The sequence below is a fragment of the Caloenas nicobarica genome, chromosome 4 (assembly GCF_036013445.1).
Source record: "Caloenas nicobarica isolate bCalNic1 chromosome 4, bCalNic1.hap1, whole genome shotgun sequence".
NCBI lineage: Eukaryota > Metazoa > Chordata > Aves > Columbiformes > Columbidae > Caloenas > Caloenas nicobarica.
In genome coordinates this window covers 9,263,160-9,284,030 of record NC_088248.1, presented here as the reverse complement: position 1 = coordinate 9,284,030, position 20,871 = coordinate 9,263,160, and the positions used below count along the sequence as shown (strand labels likewise).

The 20,871-nt window shown below is 37.6% G+C and overlaps 1 protein-coding gene across 1 annotated transcript; it reads right to left on the bottom strand.

Moving 5' to 3' along the window:
- Positions 1-991: 991 nt before the first annotated feature.
- On the bottom strand, positions 992-20,491 carry AP1AR (adaptor related protein complex 1 associated regulatory protein). Its single transcript, XM_065634032.1, has 10 exons — positions 20,260-20,491; positions 15,250-15,298; positions 14,358-14,384; positions 13,521-13,546; positions 12,508-12,604; positions 11,636-11,734; positions 8,396-8,457; positions 7,183-7,256; positions 6,077-6,205; positions 992-3,315 (listed from the first exon to the last, which is right to left on the bottom strand). Exons 1-10 carry the CDS (start codon positions 20,334-20,336, stop codon positions 3,050-3,052), a joined length of 906 nt encoding a protein of 301 aa, XP_065490104.1. The 5' UTR covers positions 20,337-20,491; the 3' UTR covers positions 992-3,049.
- Positions 20,492-20,871: the final 380 nt, after the last annotated feature.

The window sequence follows — 20,871 nt, the reverse complement described above, 5'->3', positions numbered from 1 at the left end:
ATTCCCAGGAAACAGCTCTCTCCCTCTTAGTGCTCTTAAATGGTTGTGGGTGACATGCAAGCTCCTCTTTTGTACTGCTAAGAAACAGGTTGCTAATGCTACCACTAAGCAACATTGGTTATCCAGTTTCTATTCACTGGCCCTGTCCATGGGACATGAACCTATGGCACTGAACATATTAATTCCTTACACTTTCTGTGCTATTGTCTAAGTGACGTCAATCTCAAATTTTCAAGTGCAATATATGAGCAGAAGCCTCTACAAACAGTACTTACCCGAGAAAAATCTTCTGTGTGGTCTGCAGAGTTCGCAGTGCTGTGTCTCAGTAGATTTTGTATTTACTCTGCACAGAGAGGCTCTATGGATAGCCACAGGCTGAGAGCAGAGCATTCCATAGGCACATCTCCAGGAACCAGGAGAAAGCCTTGGAAATGGGAAAAAAACCCCAGAAATTTAATAGTTTCCAAATCCTCATCATTTCTACATTTACCTAGGATAAGAATCAACTACTAAATAGGCATTAAAAAATGAATCCTCCCGTGGGAGGATCCAACCACTGTGATTTGACCCGCAGAAGTTAGCCCGACTGAAGGAGAACGGTATCAGCATCAAGTGTCTAGGAAGAAAATGTATTTTTAAAGCTTACTTTCTATATGTCCTGGTTGAAGAAGTCACTGAAGAGCAGAGCAACATGGTGAGATAGCACAGCGTAAGGAGACAATCCAGTGACAGCTAAAGAGTAAATACACGGCCAAGTGCAGGTGAGGGCACAGCATGACCCGGAGGTGCCACAGCGGCTCACAGCCCCCTTTCTGCTGCCCCAAGCTCACCTCAGCTGGCTGCCAGGCCACAGAGAACAGCTGGATCCTTCCTGGTGCACAGGTGTTCTAACAATTCATCTTCACACGCTGCTTTCACTATGTATGAAATGGCAGCCACAAAATCAGCAACAGTTAAACATTGCCAAATGTGAAGACTGACTGGAAAGTTTAATGAGTTTGAAATTTGTACAGAGATATGCATTTTACAGTACTGTTGAATTGTTTCACATAAGCTGTTTAAATAACCTTTCAATTTTTTAAATTTCCACAGATATTGACCATAATTCTTAAGTCACTCAGTGTGGTTCACTTCTTGCTAAATGCTTGTTCACTCTAGAAACAGGACTATCAGATTTCTTTGAAGCATGGTCAGGACAAGTTAACCTCATGTTCATGTAGTAACCACTGCAGGGTAAGTTACAGTTTCAGCAGGTAAAAAAAGTGTTATTTACATGTTGTGAAAATTGCCTTCATTTCCATAGGAATACATTATAGAAATAAATGTGAGGAGAAGTTACACAGTAGTATCTTATGCCAAACCAAAAATATACATTTGATGTATACAAGTTTTTAAAGCTTATTGCAGGCATTGCAAATGTAGATAACTACATTAAAATATTTTCAATGACATAGCTACAAATTAAGAAATGGAATGTTAGCAATAAGATTTATCTGTTCATTAGTGTTGACCTATGTACATATTTAATCCAAGTGTGCAGTATTGTTTTTCAAGTTATTGTGACGAGGACCACATTGTAGTGACCCTAATAATATCTATATATGCTCAAACAATCTAAACCAGTTACCCAACTTTCACCCATCAATTCAGTTCTTCTGATGGTGCAGATTTACTACTTAACACAAGTGCGTTGCTTTTATTCCACAATGGTGAAGTTACACCCCCTCCTCCTCTTTTTTCAGGGCAAAACAAGACAGCTACGCAAAAGTAGAATGGATTTACTGAAACTTTGGGGAAGGCTTGGGATCTACAGCTGTTCTGCATGTTCTCTTCAGTGAGTTTGTTTCTTTTTTAAAAAAAGTATACCTTACATTAAATATAAGGGGAGACCACACAATACATTACACCAGATTTGCAATAACTGAACACCTCCTTACATTTCAGTCCACATTAGCTCTATCAACCATCCAGTTTAGAGGCACAGGAAAGCTCGAGTACTTAAACACACTGTTTCAGAACCTGAACTTTTTTTTTCTCTTTAAAATGCAGATATAAGAATTCAGTCTTCAGGTTCTTGTTCTTCCCACCTCAGCAGCAGAGCAATCGTCCCTTCCCCCAGTTTGCTGAGAGAACGTTGCTCTTCAATAATTGTTCCAGTTGAGCTGAATTTTAAGTTTTCCACAACTGAAGAATTTTAAGGACCATGCAGTAACAGATGTTGGTCTGTTTGGGGGTGGGGGTGGGGGGGGTGGGGGGCGTGGAAATCAAGACTTTGGTCCTCCCTATTCTCTACTAGATATTGGTTAAAATTTCCAGTTTGAGGAATAAAGAATTTTTACAGTTGTTCTTCTATCTAGTACACACTAAGTCTGGCATATCATACAAGAGAATATCTTACCTAACCTGATGATTTATACTATGTTTATTGAGGTTAACTGTGCTTAGCATGAAGTATTAAAATAAATAAATAAATGGAAGAAGGACAATACAAGGCTGGGAAGACTATGAGCGAGATGGAAAAATTGCAGTTTACCATGTGTGAAATTTGTTTTGCAGCTGGCTAATTACACCCTCTAAATAGCTAAAGAACAAGTCAAAAAGCACATATTGGAAATAAAGACAAATTTTTAAAATTATATTTTCTATATTCAAGTATTAGATGAATTATGTAAGACTGTTTCTAAGATAAATGTTAGGCCAATGATGAACTTTAAAAACAAATCAGTAGAAACATCATCCAGAAAAAAAGCTAGTTAAAATATAGATATGTCAAGCTATGACACTTAAATTAGTGCAGATAATTTTATATTAAATCCAGATATCCAGAAATATACACAATAGAATCATCCCAGTTTTCATAAAAATTTAGAAGGTAGATGATAAAATTGCACTTAATTCTGAATTAATTCAGAAAGCAAGTCATTCCCATTCCTTGCTGATCAATCTGTAAGTAAAAAGAAGGGAACCACGTTATAAAAGAGCAAATTGGTTTTGTACATTCTATTTCACTTTTCAACATTTGGTCATAAACAAGGGCCACGCAGTTTCACTATCTGTCTTGATGATCAGAATCAGATATCCTTACATCTGATGCAGACAAATCTAATACAGGATTTACAAATCCGGCATATTCTGAATTGCCATTATCATCCATTTCAGCGCTAACAAAGTCATTCTCCCACTCCAGTCCATTAGAATCATCAGAGGCTGAAGCTGGATGACTTCCTGTCTTCTTGCTATTAAATTTCAGAGCTGCCCGGAGTATATCTTCTTCTGTTTTGGAGCGTTCTCTCATTGGAATCATTCTGTTCATGCCTGTGATTTAAGACATGTTTATGAGAAAGACATAATTTTGAGGGAAGTACCTTTATGTTTGTATTAGAAGAAACAACAAGAAAAACACAGAGATCCAGACTCTGGTAATATCACTCCTAAGTATCACTGTATTTTCTTCTGGTGGTGTTATCCACATTAAAGCAACAGTCTGCAGTCAGTTTTGGCTCAAATGGATACAATAGCCAGTGATGATGATTTAAAGAGTTCTAGGACAGATAGACTACACAGTGAAAGAACTCACTAGCTGTCTTTATTTCTCCTATATATGCTGCTCTACACTATGGGCATGTAAATATTAGAAGATTTTTGGTACTTTGCCATTTCCAGAAAAGCTAAATGTCCCTTCATCAGACTCAAGTGATGGATTTTATGTTATTTTTTCATGGGTCTTTCAAAACATAGCTATTTTCAACTTGATTATGCCTGGCTCACTGGAGCTGTTGTCCATCTCTCAAAATACACTGCCAAAAATACCAATACAACATTAATACTGCAAGTTCCTTGTCTGTTAGCTGTACATGACAGCAAAGAATGAAAACAAAATCACTGTATCCAACATCTGTATTTAATCCAGGACGGTTACTGTTTCCATTTTCTCCTCAAACCCTTTGTCTTTCTGTATAACGCTTATAAAACTAACATTGCAGGGCACAAACTATGCATCTGCTGTGCTCAGACAGCTCCACTCCACAATCCCATTTCAGTACTATTATACCATTACGTAATGATTATACAGTACCACTAGTATATGATCATGTGTAGTTCAGGACCTAGGTATTTCCTGTTAAGAATCTCCTAATTTGGCAAATTTTCGGTCAAGCAATGTCATCTTTTGCTGCTATTCCTAGTGGTGGTTTGTTTTTTAAAAGGCTAATACCCTTTCGAAATACTGGTTCTTCCCTACAATGTCTTCAGCCCCCATATAACTTTGTCTACAAACAGTAAAAATACGTGACTAGACCACAAATTAATATCCCAGGTCACTAAACCCCCACACAAACACACTTACTTATTTGAAGTTGTTCAGTTTCCGTGGTAGGTCTTAACAGCACATACAGTAATTAAACCTCTTATCCCAAAGCAAGCAGCCAACTGCTTCAGGTAGATGCTTTTAATACACTTAAGTTGAGCCAGATCTACCAAGAATGTGTTAAAAACTACTCAAAGTCCTGGCAATATTGACTAGTACTTCTTTCAAATGACCACATTCGCTCCTTTGCAGCCATGAAAACAAGCTATGTCCTCAAGCATAAGCAATTATCCACAGGTTATCTTACCAGCTCTTCTGCTCAAGGTTTGAGGTTACTAGAGGCAAGCGGCGCCCTGCCATCGCAATGACCAACTCTTACTCATTCCCCTTTGTAGAGCACTGGCCCATAGGAATCAGAAACAGAACTACGCAGTAATTTTGTTCTCTGCTTTTAGGCAGTTTTTAGCACTTCTCAGTACTTACTATTTAGTTACCTCAAAACTAGATGAATGCTTGTGGCTGAGTCAATAAGACAGCGATAAGAGAACAATGAATAGCAAAGATCACGGATTGTTAATTCTATACACATAAGTAAATGCGCCAATGAGAAGGATAATACAAGCCCATACGCAGCAAGACCCCCAAGTACTCAAATTAATAAGATGATTTTGGATGCAGGTATGCCTGGTAAAGACTAAATCTTGCTCTCATGTGGATTTCAGTAGGTATTTAGAAAGATATTACAGTAAGGTAACTCGTAAAAGCGGGGGAACAACTCAAGTCTGTAAAAAGCAGAGAAAGCAATTTTTCCATTTCTTAAGCATGGTATAGAAGATATAGTTCCCAGAACGCTGCTTCTGCACTGGTGCTAATTACTCTCAACGCAGAATCCAGTGTAGTTCAGCGTGTATGATACTGTCCTAGCTTTGGTTCCTCTAGAATGCCAATAGCTCTTGCACACACTAGCTAAAAAAAGATGCTGGCTATTTCTGGGTAGTACTATGAAAGTTAAGTCTTTTAAGACTGATTTATGAAATAGACACGTTAGTGCTCTTGAGACTGCTAAACATTTAAATTCTACACAGACTGTCAAAAAAATAGCCTTTTAAAGGAAAAAAAAAAACCTGCTATAACATTAGCTAAAAGAAATCCTAGCTTATTTTTCGTGAGCTTTTCAAGAGTCAAGGTCTCCAAATTTTGGATTAACTTTGAAACCAAGAGCTTTTGCAGATTTACTAAAGAGAATGGAAAATACCTACAACAAACAGCAGTAGCAATTAGAATAGTTGGGATACTCACCTGGAATGCAGACCTAAGTTTCCAGTAGAAGTTATAATACAAGTAATTAGGGTTTAAAGAAACAATGATTCCTGAAATACTTCAGAGACTCCTGACCAACTTCTACCTTTTAAAACAAAGAACAAGCTGTTCCTTCTGCTACTGGCTCACAAGAGGGCAGCATTTCTTTACTAGTTATTGTGAGTTGTGAGTTTACAAGTCAGTTCCACAAAATGCAGGAAGTAATTTACTTAAGGATCCAAAGAAATGAATTCATTTCTTAGACTAATAACCACATCTAGCAAAATAAGCAATTTGCTAGGTAAGAATAATTTACAGTTTAATCATTACACACTTAAGAGAAATCCCATCAGAATTAAGTTTTAAATCAACTTCCCTTTTGAAAATGACAAGTTTAAAATCAACATCGTTAAAACCGTCAGCATTTTTAACTTCTAAGTTCAGAATGAAACTGAATGGCACAATAAATACCTTCTTCATCTTCCCACTCTAAATCTAATGAAGTGCTGTCATCATTTCCACTGGTTGATTTTGTTTTGGTCATAAAGTCACAACTGCTCTCTGTGTTGGGTGTCAGCACTGTAGCATCAGATGAAAGTCCTATATGTAAAAAATACATACTTCTAATTTGTAAACACACTTGAATTTGAGGTTCAATATGCAAAACTAAACTTTCAAAGCAAACTTTTTATTTTGCTTTGTGGCCCTTAAGCCTCAGGAACTTCTGAAAAAGCACTTCATCCATCACTTCAAAGACTTTATAGTAGCTTTTTAAGTCAACATCACTGAGATATTACAGTATGACATTTAGCAATATTGTCTAATTAGAACTATAGAGGAATTCAGTAAGCTGTAAGCTGGACTTGTGAGAAGTCTTGCAAAAAAGAACCAAAACCAAAAACCAAACAACCAAACTCCAAAACCTAACCCTCAAAACACACCCACCCCGCCCAACACCCCAAACTATAGGCAGCATTGTCCAAGAATTACCATCAGTTCTCCAACTTCTTCGTGACTATCAAGTACTGTCATCAGAATTACATCCTAAGTTGATAAAATTGTTTTCCTCTAAATTGTTAGTGGAATTTTTAAATATAGGCAGCCAAATCCTCTCTTGCGCTTCATTAGAAAAAGATTAACCATTAGTATGAATCAAATTATTTTGCTAAGAGATGGTTATAAATGCTAAACACACACATTTGAATCCTTAATACACAGTTAGGTTTTACGAGAAAAGGTCGCTGCATGATGTTGCCTCCACAAAGATGGTTGGAAAACCTTAGTAAAATAAAATCCGCGCACAGAATGTGTTTGCTGACAGAACTTGCTTTTCACAACTAGAATGGCTGTAACACAAGTTGTATATGCCATGTTTTTCAAACCATCAGGAATTAGAGAGGAAAATAAGTTTCTATCAATTTTTAAATACAGATATATGTCTACACATTTTTTATATATATATATGTATATATATAAAAATATGAATAAATGATGTTTATCTAGAAAAAGAAATAGTACTCTGCGCTCCTCAGAGTCACTTAACATTTAAAGATAAGCATAAGAAAAGGAAGACTTACTACTACTTCGAAAAGCTTCATACTGGAATTTTGTATTTCTTAAGAAAGAATCAAGATCTTCCTCTGCCGCGGAGCTGTAAGAACAGTGCACATATTGCTTTTAGTTTTATAAACCTCTAAGGGTGCCACAAAAAATGCATTAATCCACATGCCCTCCAGTTCTACAGTACAAAGCACATACATCTTTAACTAAAATCTTTATATAAACATCCACAAAATGCCTATCCATTCCTGCTCATCATATCCTCTCCCAGTCAGAGCTTCTGCTCAATTTTTAGTGGTAATTTCAGTTACAAATGAAATGCCTTAACTTCTGCAACAAAACAACTCTTCCCCTCTTGTCACTTGAGATAATGACTCCTGAATTTTCAATTCCTTTTTAAATGAATGAATTCAAATCCTGCTACGGCAGTTCTTTGTTTCTGAACTATGCTAATTCCTACTCATTCCATAAAACCTGTTTTCACAGCTCCTTTTCTAACTGTACTTACCTAACTGAAAATACCTCCCATCCCCCTTCCATTCAGAAACGGGTGTCTGATTTTAGTATTTTCTAAACTCAAATACCATTCCTTTTTTTTTTTTTTTTTGGTGTGTGTGTGTGTTTGTTGCTGGTTTGTTTGTTTGTTTTGGTGGTGTTGTGGGTTGTTTTGTTTGTGTTGGTGGGGTTTTTTGGTTTTGTTTTGGGCTTTTTGGGTGATTGTTTTGTTTTTTTTCTTCTAACACTGAACAGAGAAGGTGGGAGTGAAGAGAATTAAAGGAATAAAATTAATGAAGAAACAGGGAGATGATATAAACCATTCAATTCTCCATTTGATTAGTATGTATTTTTATTGGGCATTTCAAACAGGGTTCTGAATAATAAAAATATTTTTGTATTAGCTGAGATTTTACATATAGACACCTTTCTAATATAAAATGCTAGATTTTACGTGTGTATATATATGAAGTAGCTGGGAGTAGGTTAAATTTGTATGCAATCCACCCTCTAATTTTGCAGATTCATGGTAACCAGTTTGCATTCAGTAACAATTTGGTGTGAATAAAACTGAAATGAATAAAAACAACTCTGACTTAGAAATGCTGCATATGTAAGGTTTGAAAAACAGGTGGACTTTTCCTTTTTTTTTTTTTTTTGGTGAGGGGGAGGTGAGGAACAGAAATAAAAACAGTCATGGTTCTTAATTATCATTAATAGCATTTTCTATCTTACCTTTGATAGTCTCCATTATTAACAGCGTGCATTCTCTGTGTTATCCTGTGTTGTTTACGTTGCTATTGAAAGAAGTAAATTGTTGAAAAAGCTGAATTCAATCACTCAGAGTAATATACTCAATACACTAAGCACTCCCTTAACTGCGACACTGGAGGGAGCATTGTCCTGGTCCTTTGAGTACAACTCAGGAAAAGACTGACTTTCATTCAAATAAAGATCAAATTTTATGATAATGAAGTGACTGTTACATGCAAGAGGTATTATTTTTAATCTCAGAAGTTTCTCCATTTAAAAGAAGGTAGATTTGTGAATAGAGCTCTCAACATTTTAACCTATTTCATACACCCCAAAAAAAGAAGACATCAATTTGTCTAGAAACATATAAACATCACTTCATTCATAACTGCATCTCTCTTCTCTACTGTATTCCCTTCTTAAGCCACAGGTATTTTCAATGCACCACTAACACCTGAGTTATGTTTGATTTGTTTTGCTCTGTGTGCAAGAACTAAAGTTAGCCTACCACTTAAAAAGAAATATTATCCACAGGTCCTTTTATCCCTGTACAAAGCAATACTGCTATCTCCTCTGGTTGTCTGTATCAACACAAGGTTCTTCATTTATATTAATAAAAGTTTTGCTGCTTTGCTGTGCCAAAAGTATTAATTCCTCTGCACTCTTAAGGTAGAAAGCTTTCATGGTATCACTAGGAAAAAAGAAAAAAAAAAGCCAACACAGAAGGAGAAATGCAAGACAGAAGCCACACATGCACGTATTTTGTAGTTAAAAGAGGACCAATAGATGTCATGGAAGTAGGGTTCTACATAAATTTTAGAGTTTAAGCAACTTAAGTTGTCTCAAGTTTCTTTTCTCTGCCTTGAAAAAAATGATAGCATAAAAACTGGGCACATAAACTCTGTGATTAAAGGTAAATCAGTTACGAAGCAGTTACAAAGACTAAGAAAAATGAATGAGTTAATTTTATAGACAAGTCTGATGTACCTAGCGACTATATTTTCTGAAAAAAATCTATTCTCAGCCTTAATGGATCTGTCCCTGCAAATGAAAAGCCAGGATAAATAAACCAGAGTTATTGATGTCGACTTTAGCTTCATCTAAGAATTCCTCTTTCCTGGGTAAACAGCCCTGTGAGATAACTCCATCGGATCAGCTAGTATTTTTAATCCCAAGACCATGATGGCTTCATTTCTGGGCATACTTTCCATCTCACGTATTTAAATAAGATTCAGAATAAGGAGACTGAGACCAGTAAGGAAATGGGAAGTGTAGAAGTAGAAATATCACACAATGGTGGTTATAGGTAAGACGACTTAAGTATGCAGGGAGAAAGAGATGGGAATTTGGCACCAACATAGTTAGCAGGTCTGGAAAAATCAATTACTGATGTATGCAATAATTTTCTGTTAAAGTTCATATACTCACATAATAATGGATTTCAATTATCTACCCATTTTCCTGGGTCACATCCAAATATCTAGCACTATAAATTCCAGGACATACATATATTAAACTTCCCTGTTGTTACAAACCCTGACATTTAGTAGGGCAACATCAGAAAGCCAAATTAGTTCTAAAGGGACACCATACTTCCAACGAAAAAGCTATTTTCTCATTTAAAAGACTTCTGCCCACAAACAGCAGAGATGTTATGTATTAAAAAATGGCTTCTAGTTTATTTAGAAAGGTTAAATATTTGATGCATATCTATACAAAAATGCTTCCTTAGAAATCCTTCTAATCCTATGGGTTTTGGGAGGGAGTGTTTGTAAAGGAGACAAGTGGCGCTAATTTTATTAGAGAAGGAAATGAAAATCTCTATAATGCATTCTATCATAGGTCCTGACTAAAAGATGGGCATATTAAAAATACTGAAAGACAAGAAAAATAGCATTTCTTGCATGGAATTTCTATAAGGACCAGTTAAAGCCATAAACCAATCTACTTTTGCTGACTTTATATAGACCAAATATATTAAAAAAAAGAAGCCAAGCAAAAAAAGGTCAGAAATAATTAACCCTCCCATACAAATGACAAGAGAATAGAAACAGAAATGTGAAATGAGACCTATACTTAGCAATAGAAATGTAAGATGAAAACCCAGTCATTGCTATCAATTTGGAAAAAACAATTTGTAGTTCACTCTCTTCTGAATATAAATGATACATTAGGGCTAAAAATCTCCCCTATACCTATTGTAGATTTCAGACTTTTTCAATTAGTCTAAAGCTGAACTTCTGAAAAATTACTTCTAGTTGAACACATATCGCATGTCTAGTGGACTGTTTTCTTGAACATGCTACATCTGCAGCCATATACATACATTGTAGATAGACAGAGAAAACCGAAAATGCTCTTTTTAACACACATATTTCTGGCAACCTGAAATTTGGGTGGCAGCACATACTTCAATAGCTTATTAAGATTTTGAAAATATTAAACACACTGGTAACATGTAACTCTTTGAACTGTGACATGAAAAGAATCAGCAATAAATGCTAGCAGGATACAGAACAGCATCTGTTTTCAAAAAAGCAGAAAAACTTAACATGGCTTTTGTTTTGCTTCACCAAGCTTCAAAAGCATAGACACCAGACATCTGAAAGTAGGCACAGATATATTAAATAAAGACTACTCTTAAGTCGTTACTGGACTTAGGCTACTACACATACAAATCGCAAAATGATAGAACAATTCAGGTTGGAAGGGACCTCAGGAGGTCATCCAGTCCAACATCCTGCTCAGGGTCAACAGTAAATACAGACGACTTGGAAACACATATCTTCATGTTAACACAAATCACAGAGACAAGGAACAATTAAGAGCACAAATGTATAAAGTACTTTTTACAAGTCTAAATGATGTCATAATATGTGTTTAATTTCTTTTTTTTAACTAGAAAACCATCACAGATCACTTTCAAGATGAGTAACTTCTACAAAATGTAAGAAGTCTGTTAAGCAAATTATAGATTAAAATCATACATCTCTCATTCAAAATCTATACTCAGCTTCATAAGCTGTTTCAAACAATTCTGATAATTTTCAGCTGTTCCAGTCTGTTGTACTTTCAGATTGTGTATTTCTTTCTCTACTGGAATTTACAAGCTGAAACAATTTCCTCATTACGTTTCCTGAGATGTAAAGGATATTAGGAAAGTCTGCATATGTAGAAACAGAACAGAAGCTCTGATATATATTGGGGTCTTTTTCCCCTCACCTCCAAGAGCTTTTTCTGCTTTGCTGCCCTGGCTGCTTCACGTTGTGCAGCATATAAAGCCTCCTCTTCTATTCTTAACTTCTCCTCTTGTAAGGCTAACTGTATATGAACAAAATAGTAATGGTTAACAAAAGCAGAACCTATCTATCTTCCTATGAATAAAGCCATAAGTTCAATAAAACAAAACAAGAACTACTAGAAAATAAAAATAAAATAAAATTGACTATAGTTAAAACATTTTTCTTCATTAACCAAATTTAACAGCTTCCCCCCCAAACACCCCAAGAAATATAAGTAACTAAACATTACCCTATTGAATAAACATCATCATAGTGAACTGCTGTAAATGCATGTTGTGTTTTATTATGAACTGCACAGTGAAAGACTTAAATCTTCTCAGTTGCATATTTCATTGGTACTTTGTCGTGGTTTTATTAAAAATTATTCTCAATTTCTACATTCTATTCTATATCATATTCCATTAATTGCTGCAACGCCCTAAAACAAAATGACAACTTAAGTTTTTTTCCTTAAGAAAAGCTCTGGAAAAAACTGAGCACAAGAAAAGCACAAGTCAAGTATACTCCCCATTTTGCCTTTCGTAAAAAAAAGTTCAAATTTAACAGATCTCAGTAAGACCACCAGCCTATTCATTCAATTTTTCAGCCAAGAGGCCATTAAAAAGAAGCAATCTCTGATGCAAACTTAGTTGCACAGCAATCTCTTTGTGCATCTCGTAGACTAAGAAATACCAACTGATGAACAAAACCCAACTTTTTTGTTCATGTGAACGGAATCTCCTTGTGTTCATGGTTGATCTTAACTACTTTAAAAGAAAAAACCTCCACACCATACTAGTCATAACTGCTTACCTCTGACTGAAGTTTCATATCAACAACTCTCTGCTTTTCAGCAATGGAGTCATAATGTCTGTCTTTCAAGTCAGCAATTTCTTCCTCAGTTAGAGGTCTAAAAGCATGGGAGAAACACAAAAAGGCCCCATCTATTATTTACTCCTGACAACCCTAAGTTGCATTAAACATATCCATACAGTCTTTCTTGACTGGTTCTTTAACGCAAATGCAACAAGTTGTGCTTTTGGCCCCTCCTGAGAACAGAGCTCCAAAGTTCCAGTTTACTCAAGACAATGCTGTCTCATCTTACTCTTACAAAGCATTTTTGTATCTTTACAGAAAGCATGTTTTTAAAAACACTGTTTGCTAACAGAACTGCTGCAATAGAATGGTTATAATTGCTGTATAAATCACTTTTTTCTTACTTGTTTTGGTCCCCTAATTGCAAATTGTTACCCTTTCATCTGTTGCCTACTTCACGAATACTTTTATGTATCTAACAAAAAAGACTGCAAAAGCAGTATAATAATTATAAAGTTTGCTATGTCACTTCTTTGAGACCATTGCAAGAAACAACATTCTGGGAAATATCAAACTTAAATACTATGAAATGTCTAGAATTAGACAACCAAAGCATGCACTTTAGTGTCAAAGCACTATGTGTTTCCTATACAGCAGGCCTCTATGTTTCTACTGCTTATATAAATATTACCATGCTCACAAAAAAAAAAAAAAAAAAATCACTGAAGTTGTAGCATTAACATCTGTGTAACTTTAAATACTGACCCTGGGAACTAGAATCAAGATTCTCTTTGCAACATACTGTTTTAACTGTCTTGTATAGTTCTTGTAGGATGCATTATCATCTGAACTGTCTTGACATGATTAAGCATTGTTAGTTTGACATGTATTCCTTCCACATGTGTGACAACTAAGACAACAGAAAGGGTTTTGACAGGAACTCTGAAAAAATTTAATAGTTGCAAGGGGAGGGCAGAGGAAAGGAGAGGTCCTGAATCTCGAAGCCTTACCTGTGACTGCTTCCTGGGCTTTCCCCCTGTTAAAACAAAAAACAAGTCTAAGTTTTTGAGAATCCCATCAATCAAACAACTTTGAGATGGGAAAAAAAAAATATGAAATCATAGTTTCTCCCATATATTGGTTTTACAAGTGTGTGTGTGGGGGAATCCCGTTTTAATTTGGAATAAAATAAAAAAAATCTTATTATGCAATCAACTGAAGTGGCTGACAAGTAAAATAAAAAAAGTGCTTCCAACTGAAAAGAAATACTCCAGTCGTGTATTTCAGGAATCAAACTATTAGTTTTCACATTTTTAAATACAGAGCGGGGTACTGAAAACATGGGATCCCCCCTGCCATTATCAAGCTTTATTAAATTAAGAGTGAATTTTTAAGGCAAACTTCTTGTTTTTCTGAAAAACCGTTCAGCTAGTTTACCCATAATTGTAAAGACAAAGCACTCCCAAAACCTTCCTTAGCAAAGCAACCCATATCCACTTATGTTCTCAGAGAGCATTTGCTGAGTCTTATACCAGCAGCAAATTCTTCTTCAAGTCTTCCTCCCAACGCTTTTTTCCCCCCGCTCTTCTTTTCTTTTTGCCTTCCTAATGTCCATAGTGTTCTCTTCCTGAAAGCATTACCTCCCATATTCCCCCCAAACAGTTTTATCTTCTCTTAGGTCATCATCTCTCCCAATGTGTTAAATACTCATTCCTAGACCAAATGAAAATCAAAGTAATAAACCCTTGCAATTTAAGTCTACAACATATCATGAAGTGGGATCTTGGAACCATTTTTAAGGGAGTGTATTGTACCAGCAGGTTTCACATTATGAACCAGGTACCTACCTCATCACTTTCCACTAGGTTCTCAAACTGCAGAGAGAAATAAATAGATGATCTTTACAATTTAATATAACAAGTCACTAAACACATACAGCAAATATGATTACATATGTAATCTGTCTTGTAAAAACACCACTCCAATGACAACAGTGGGACTGTAATACTATTTATGAAATCCCCTACTTCCAAAGAAAGTATTACTTTTAGAGTAGGACCTATCTTCTTCCCAGTGTTTATTTTCTTAAACTTTACATTCTCCAACAAAGAGAAGAGTCAAAATTATAAAACATTCACATATTTCACTACAACTTATGTGAGGGCCCTAATAAAAATGAAATCTCATTAGCTTATAAGATTGCTAATAATTCTGTGTATCTGAAGCATTATAATATAAGCAGTGGAAGTAATGGTATGGCTCTTACACCAAAGTACCCACTCAATTTAAAAATGTAGAAGACATAAGAGGTATAGTGTATGTAACCTCTACCTCAAATGGCAACTGGGATACTTATAAAAACATATTTGAATACGCATTTAATTTACATAAAACACAGGGTTACTTTCTGCCCAGAATTCTAAAAACCAACAAGCAGCAACACACCTGTCCCCAGTTTTGCACATAAGAAACTAAGGGTCAATAAAGACAATGTAATGCTTAATAACAGGAAGCCAAAAAAGCCCCAAACAGGCAAAACCAGATAGTTCTCGTCTTTCCAACTGATAGATTGAAGTGAGATGATGTATTAATGTTCTAAGCTGGTATAAGAACGACCATCTTGCCACCTAGTGCAACATCAATTTGTTCTGGAATAACCTGGAATATTTCAGTGTATATGAACTGCAAAAAGTGTTAAAGGCATTGCTAGAATTCAGCTTGTTCCGTCTTTGTACTCACCTCTATAGTGAAGTGTTCTCCTGTTGAGCATGTTCTAAAATACTTTGATCTGGAAAAACAAGTCTACAGTTACACTACAGAATAGTCTTCAATTCACAGCAGAAGGAAAACAAGCCTGATATTTTTAAGTAGCTTTTGAAATACAGTAATTAAGTATAAAATAAACATAAAATCTTCATGTATTAAACACGTTTACTGTTAATCTGTGCTCCGCATTGCTATCAGAGCAGGAAGAGGCAAAAGCATGTAAACATGTTCTATAGAACTGTAGAAAAGACAAACACCCTCAAGTGCAAAGAAATCACTTATCAGGATACAGGACTTGACATTTACAGACATCTAGCATGTTCTACAATATCTCTAATACATTCTTCTGAAAAAAACATTATTCCAGGCAACTTCTAAAAACACTATTGCTCACTATGGCACTTAGCTCTTTACTAGCACAGCATCTTGTACAACACCAATGTTAAATCATACATTTTATTTTGACAGATTGGCACAGCTAGAAGGTTGAACCTCAGAGAAAAATGTCTATAAGAGGTCAAGACAATACTTTCCAACTAGAAAAAAATATTCACAGTCTCTAATTTTATACAGGAAATCAGCCTCCTCCTTAATTCTTTGACTATCTTAACACTGTCCTCTATAAAAAGAAATACAGTATTAAGTTATCTGAGTAGTATTTTTTTACCTAGTGAAAGAGGTTTGGCTATCATCCAAAAGTACATTCAAATGTATACTGGTGCTTCAGTATAACATCCATTTCATCGAACTATTTTAAAAAACAGAGTTTCCAGTTCCTAGTGCTGACTGATATCAAGAATAAATCCAGGGCCTCGGGCATTTCTATACTTGTACAAAAGATCATTCTGTACTTGCAACCAACACTTACTTCTGCTACTTTAAAAGCAACACACCAGCCAAAGCCTGAATTGTTTTAATCATGTCATATTTCATTTCCATTATATTTTTCTTTGGAAGTCAGTTAGGGTACATCTCCCCCAGCAACTTGTTACGCAACCCACTTCACTGCTGAGTCCTGGTCAACCTTTCCTTATATACCACAGTGTAACTTACAGTGTGTAGCTGCCAGTAAAGAACTGTTTCTAGTTGATTCATTGCTATGAAACCAGAGATGAAAGGCCACTTCAATTCATGCACTACATTGCAAGTATAATTGGGACACATGGTGTGAACACTTATAGTAATTTCATCACTACCCCTCTGTGTAACATTTTGGTGTGCAGGAGCCAATACGATTAAGAACCTAATTTAATAAAATTGTTCCGGGAAATTGTTTCAGGACTATCTATGTTGTTAACAAAAGAATGATTCTTCTTTGTAGCATCAAGCGCTAACTAAATTATGCTCAACTTCACAAACACAGGAGCTGCAGTCAGATTATTTGCAAGAATTGAGCAGTGAACTTATAGAAAACTAAGACTACGTAGTGCAAGCTTACTAAATGTAAGCAATGACACTTCGAGAAAGATCTACACTTTCTTCTACTTGCTGAACAGGGTCTGAGTTACAGAAGACCTAATTCTGGGCCAGAGTTTGAGCTCTTAAATCCCAGAGCAACTATGGAAGATTGAGGTCATTAGGGACAGAAATGGAAGACCCATCAACTTCACCCCCATACGTAACAACTTCAATTGAAACAAACCAGTAACCTATTAAAATGCTTACAGCTTTTATTATTCTCCTTTAAGCTCTACTGTTTCATTATTTTCTAAACCAGACTTAAGAAACATTTAGGTTTGACAGGTACTAGAGCAAACAGTTCAGCTAATAGGCCACAGGACCTATAGAGACTGTCAGATCAAACTTCAAAGTTTTAAATCTATTAAAAGACACTAACTTTTAAGCACTATATACATATATATGCTTTATTATTTTATGCAAAGTCATGTTATCATACTTTATTAAAAAAACCCTACAACCAATTTATACAGATTATGCATGGGGAAAAAAAGGCACTAAAAAAGAACACTGAATCTATTAAAAGCAGGGCACGAGTGAAAATTGCTTTTTCCACACTAGTGACAAAAAGGATTGTTTCAATTTTGCTACATGATAAACCCTCCCAAACTAACCAAACAAATAACCTAGAGACAAATAATATTTAGTCTTTTGTCTTTTTTTTTTCCCCCTCCATTTTTTTTTCCTCTCAACACTCCACTAGAAGAGGAATCCTTATGGTTGAATGTAGTGACAAATGCCCTATGACCTACTTTCTAATTATGGTTGCGGCTCATAGTACTTCGAGCAAAACTATTTCAGCAGAAGCATAAGGGCACTCCCTAAGGGAAAAAAAAAAAAGTAGTAAAAATTACCAACTGAAAGTTTGTGTTTTTATAGAAAGTTAAACTTATACTACACTAATGAAGGTTTTGCGGTTTCATTTCTCTCTACACATGCTCCATGTGAACTCTAAAATCATTGCAACGATGAATACAGAAATCTCCAAGATTCGAAGCACAATTCCAAGTAAACACAATTTATAATCTTGCAGGATTTTGAAACACTTCCTTGAAACGGTGTACTTAATTAAAAGTTTTTTTTCTTACAGCTAAATCTTGGGAGCATCTCAAAATAACAAAGCACTAAGGTTTTTTTTTTGGGGGGGGGGAGGGGTGTGGGAATCTGAGTTATTAAAATAACCACAATTAACTTGATAAGCTACTTTATGTTGTTCTAGAAGTAGCCTATCCTGCAGAATTCGGCAGCAATCTAACTTGCAAACTTACAAAGTTCATAAAACACATTTTACACTTCTGTTATACAATTCCCTGTCCCTCCCACCACAGAGTCATGGAAAATATCTGAATTGCTCAACGCTCCAATACTGTTCTGTAAACTACCAGCACACCCAGAAAACAAAGATGACCTGAGATATGTGCCAGCTATCTACAGGAGATAGCACTGAGGATCTATTTTTCATACACTGATCCCTGTACACGATTTTCCAGGTTCAGGCTTCAAAAGGCAATCCAAACAGGTGCAGCTCCTTCCACTAGAAAAGCCTGTTTTCTGTATTATCATTTCATTTTTCTAAGGCCTTCATTATAGGCAACTAAAGAATGCAACAACTAAAGAATGGTACATAAGAGTTTAACATTACAACGGCAGATTTATTTTACTGGTAAGGACAATCTGACATTGGACTAATAGAAGCAATACATACACGTATGAGTAGCTAAGCCATCATGACAAACAAACTTCTCCTTTTAGAGTATACTTATAAAAATGTCTTCATTAATTCCCTGCCATAATTCTGTGCACCAGCATTCATATTTACCATTCTAAAAACCAAGGAAGCAGTAAGCCAGTAGTTCCATGAAAGGCACTGAAACACATAACAAAGTCTGGCCCGTGAGCCAGTAACTTCAGCAACCATCTGCTGAAAACCATCTGGAGAATATGAGAAGGTGTGGCAGAAGGCTAACAAATGATACTTCATGCATCAAACATGCATCAAAACCAAGTACTAGAACAGATGACACTGTAAACACCAATGGATATACAAAAGGGTACAGAGAGTATTGCAAACATACAAGAAAAAAAGAATACAAGTGAAACAAACAAAAATAAATATAGGTGATAGTACCTTTAGACTGGAGGAAAAGATAATTGTGTACCTAGAACTTGCTATAATAGCCAAGACAACCTTGTGCCTTTTTGGACTCTGTCCCCTATCCAGCGCCCGTAAGTCAGTTAAAAGTAGTTGCGGGAAAAAAGCAAGACCAAAAGCACCTCATAAACAATGCAATAATTTAAAGACTAAGTGCATCTTGCCAGAGACTTATTGTCACTACCTTTGATTGCTAAAATAAGTCTATGAGTGGAGACTGCAGAAAACACATGTGAAGCAAAAACCTTTTGTGTATTACCTGTTTTTCTCAGAGTATAGTACAAGAAATGGATACTTAAGTGACAGCTGTCCAGGTATGCGAGGTGTTCTTACACCTGCAGTTAGAGAGTACTAAGAATATAAACATAGACGCACACTGTCTGGGTCTTTCACCCATTTATCTGAAACATATTCCTAAAAGATCTTTAGGACAAGCGGAACATCAGACTGGCCTGCTAGAGCTGGTGTGAAATAAGACACTGTGAGTTTGCAACACATAAAATACTCCGCGTATCTACCTAGAACTACTTAAGTCCTAATTCATCAGTCAAAAATAAATGACACCTAAGTATCAAAAACTGGTAATTACGTGGCAGAAAAACAAGTTTTTGTACAGCTAATGTATCCTTCCTTTGCTTGTACACTGCTTTTCCATGAACTGGTTGTTGCAGAACAAAAGACAGATTACGCGTTTACGAGATATAGGAAAGTTTATTTGGCTTATTCTGCTCCCAATCTCCAGTAATTGTCACCCTTTATCCCAACAGTCTCAGCCTCTGGCTCACAGAGAACAAGAGATCATATTCCAGAACACAGGGTGTTTTTCCATCTTTGCACGGACACAGTAGCCTGCACAGATTTTGGCAACTCACCTAAAAAAAAATCGATATAAGCTTTTTCCTCTGGATAAACAACCCTGGAAGAGGGCTAAGGAGTAAGAACGTCCCTGCAGCCAGTTACCCCAAGCCATCCCTAGAAGTCTCCGAGGAAACGTGCAAACTGCACAAAGCCGAGCAACCGTTCGACGGCGTTTCATCAGCTCGAGCTGTCAAGGCTGACGCCACATAGGCGTTTTCCTTCTCCCTCCCGTGTTCCATCAGCCCGGCTGTGCGGGGAGCGCCGAGGGGGCAGCCCGGGCACGCAGCCCTGCCCCAGGCCACCTCACCCCCTCCGGACACCGCGATCGCTCCCCGGACTCCTCACCCCCCACAACCCGCGTCCCGCTGACAACGGGCACCGGCCGCCACAGGGCCCTCCGGCCCGGCCGCGGCTCCTCACGTCCCGCCGAGGAGGAGGGGGAAGGCGGAGCCGGGCGGGCCCAGCACCTCCCCGCCCCGGGGAGGGGAAAGGGGCAGCGGCGCTGCTTGGCTTACCCTCCGCCCCGCTGGAGCCGGCCGGCGTCCCTCCGGAAGAAGAGCCCGCAGCACCACTGCGCCCAGCAGTTCCCCATCGCATCCTGCGCGGCGGCAACGGCGGCAACGGCGGCTCCTCGCGGCTGGCGCGCGGCGACCGTTGGCGCCCCGCGCGCCTTCAAACCGCCCCTGCGCGGCGCGCGCCGCCCAACGGCCGCGCCATCAACGGCCGCGGGGGAGGGCGGAGGGCGAGGGCGGCCGCCGGCCCTCCCGGACAAAGAGCCGGGCTGCGCCCGCCGCGGTCACCGAGTGGGCGGCGAGCGAACGCTCCGCGCTGGCAGCCTCATGGCCGCGGCCGCTGCGCAGAGGCGGATGCCGCATGCCCCGCTCGCCCCGCCCCTTCCCGGGCGCTGGGAGAGGCGGCGGCCGGGCCCGGGGAGGGGGGAGGAGAGAGAGGGTCCCCTCCCTCACGGCTCCGGGCGTTGGCTTAAAACCGCGTACCGCGGCTCTAAGAAAAGCTGTATCCCGCCAAACCCGGGAGTGTTGAAGGCATCACCGCCAAAGAGATTTGTTGCCTTCCAGGTGCCGTCTAAACGGAAGAACATCACAGGAGGGTGAGGTGGACGTGATTGC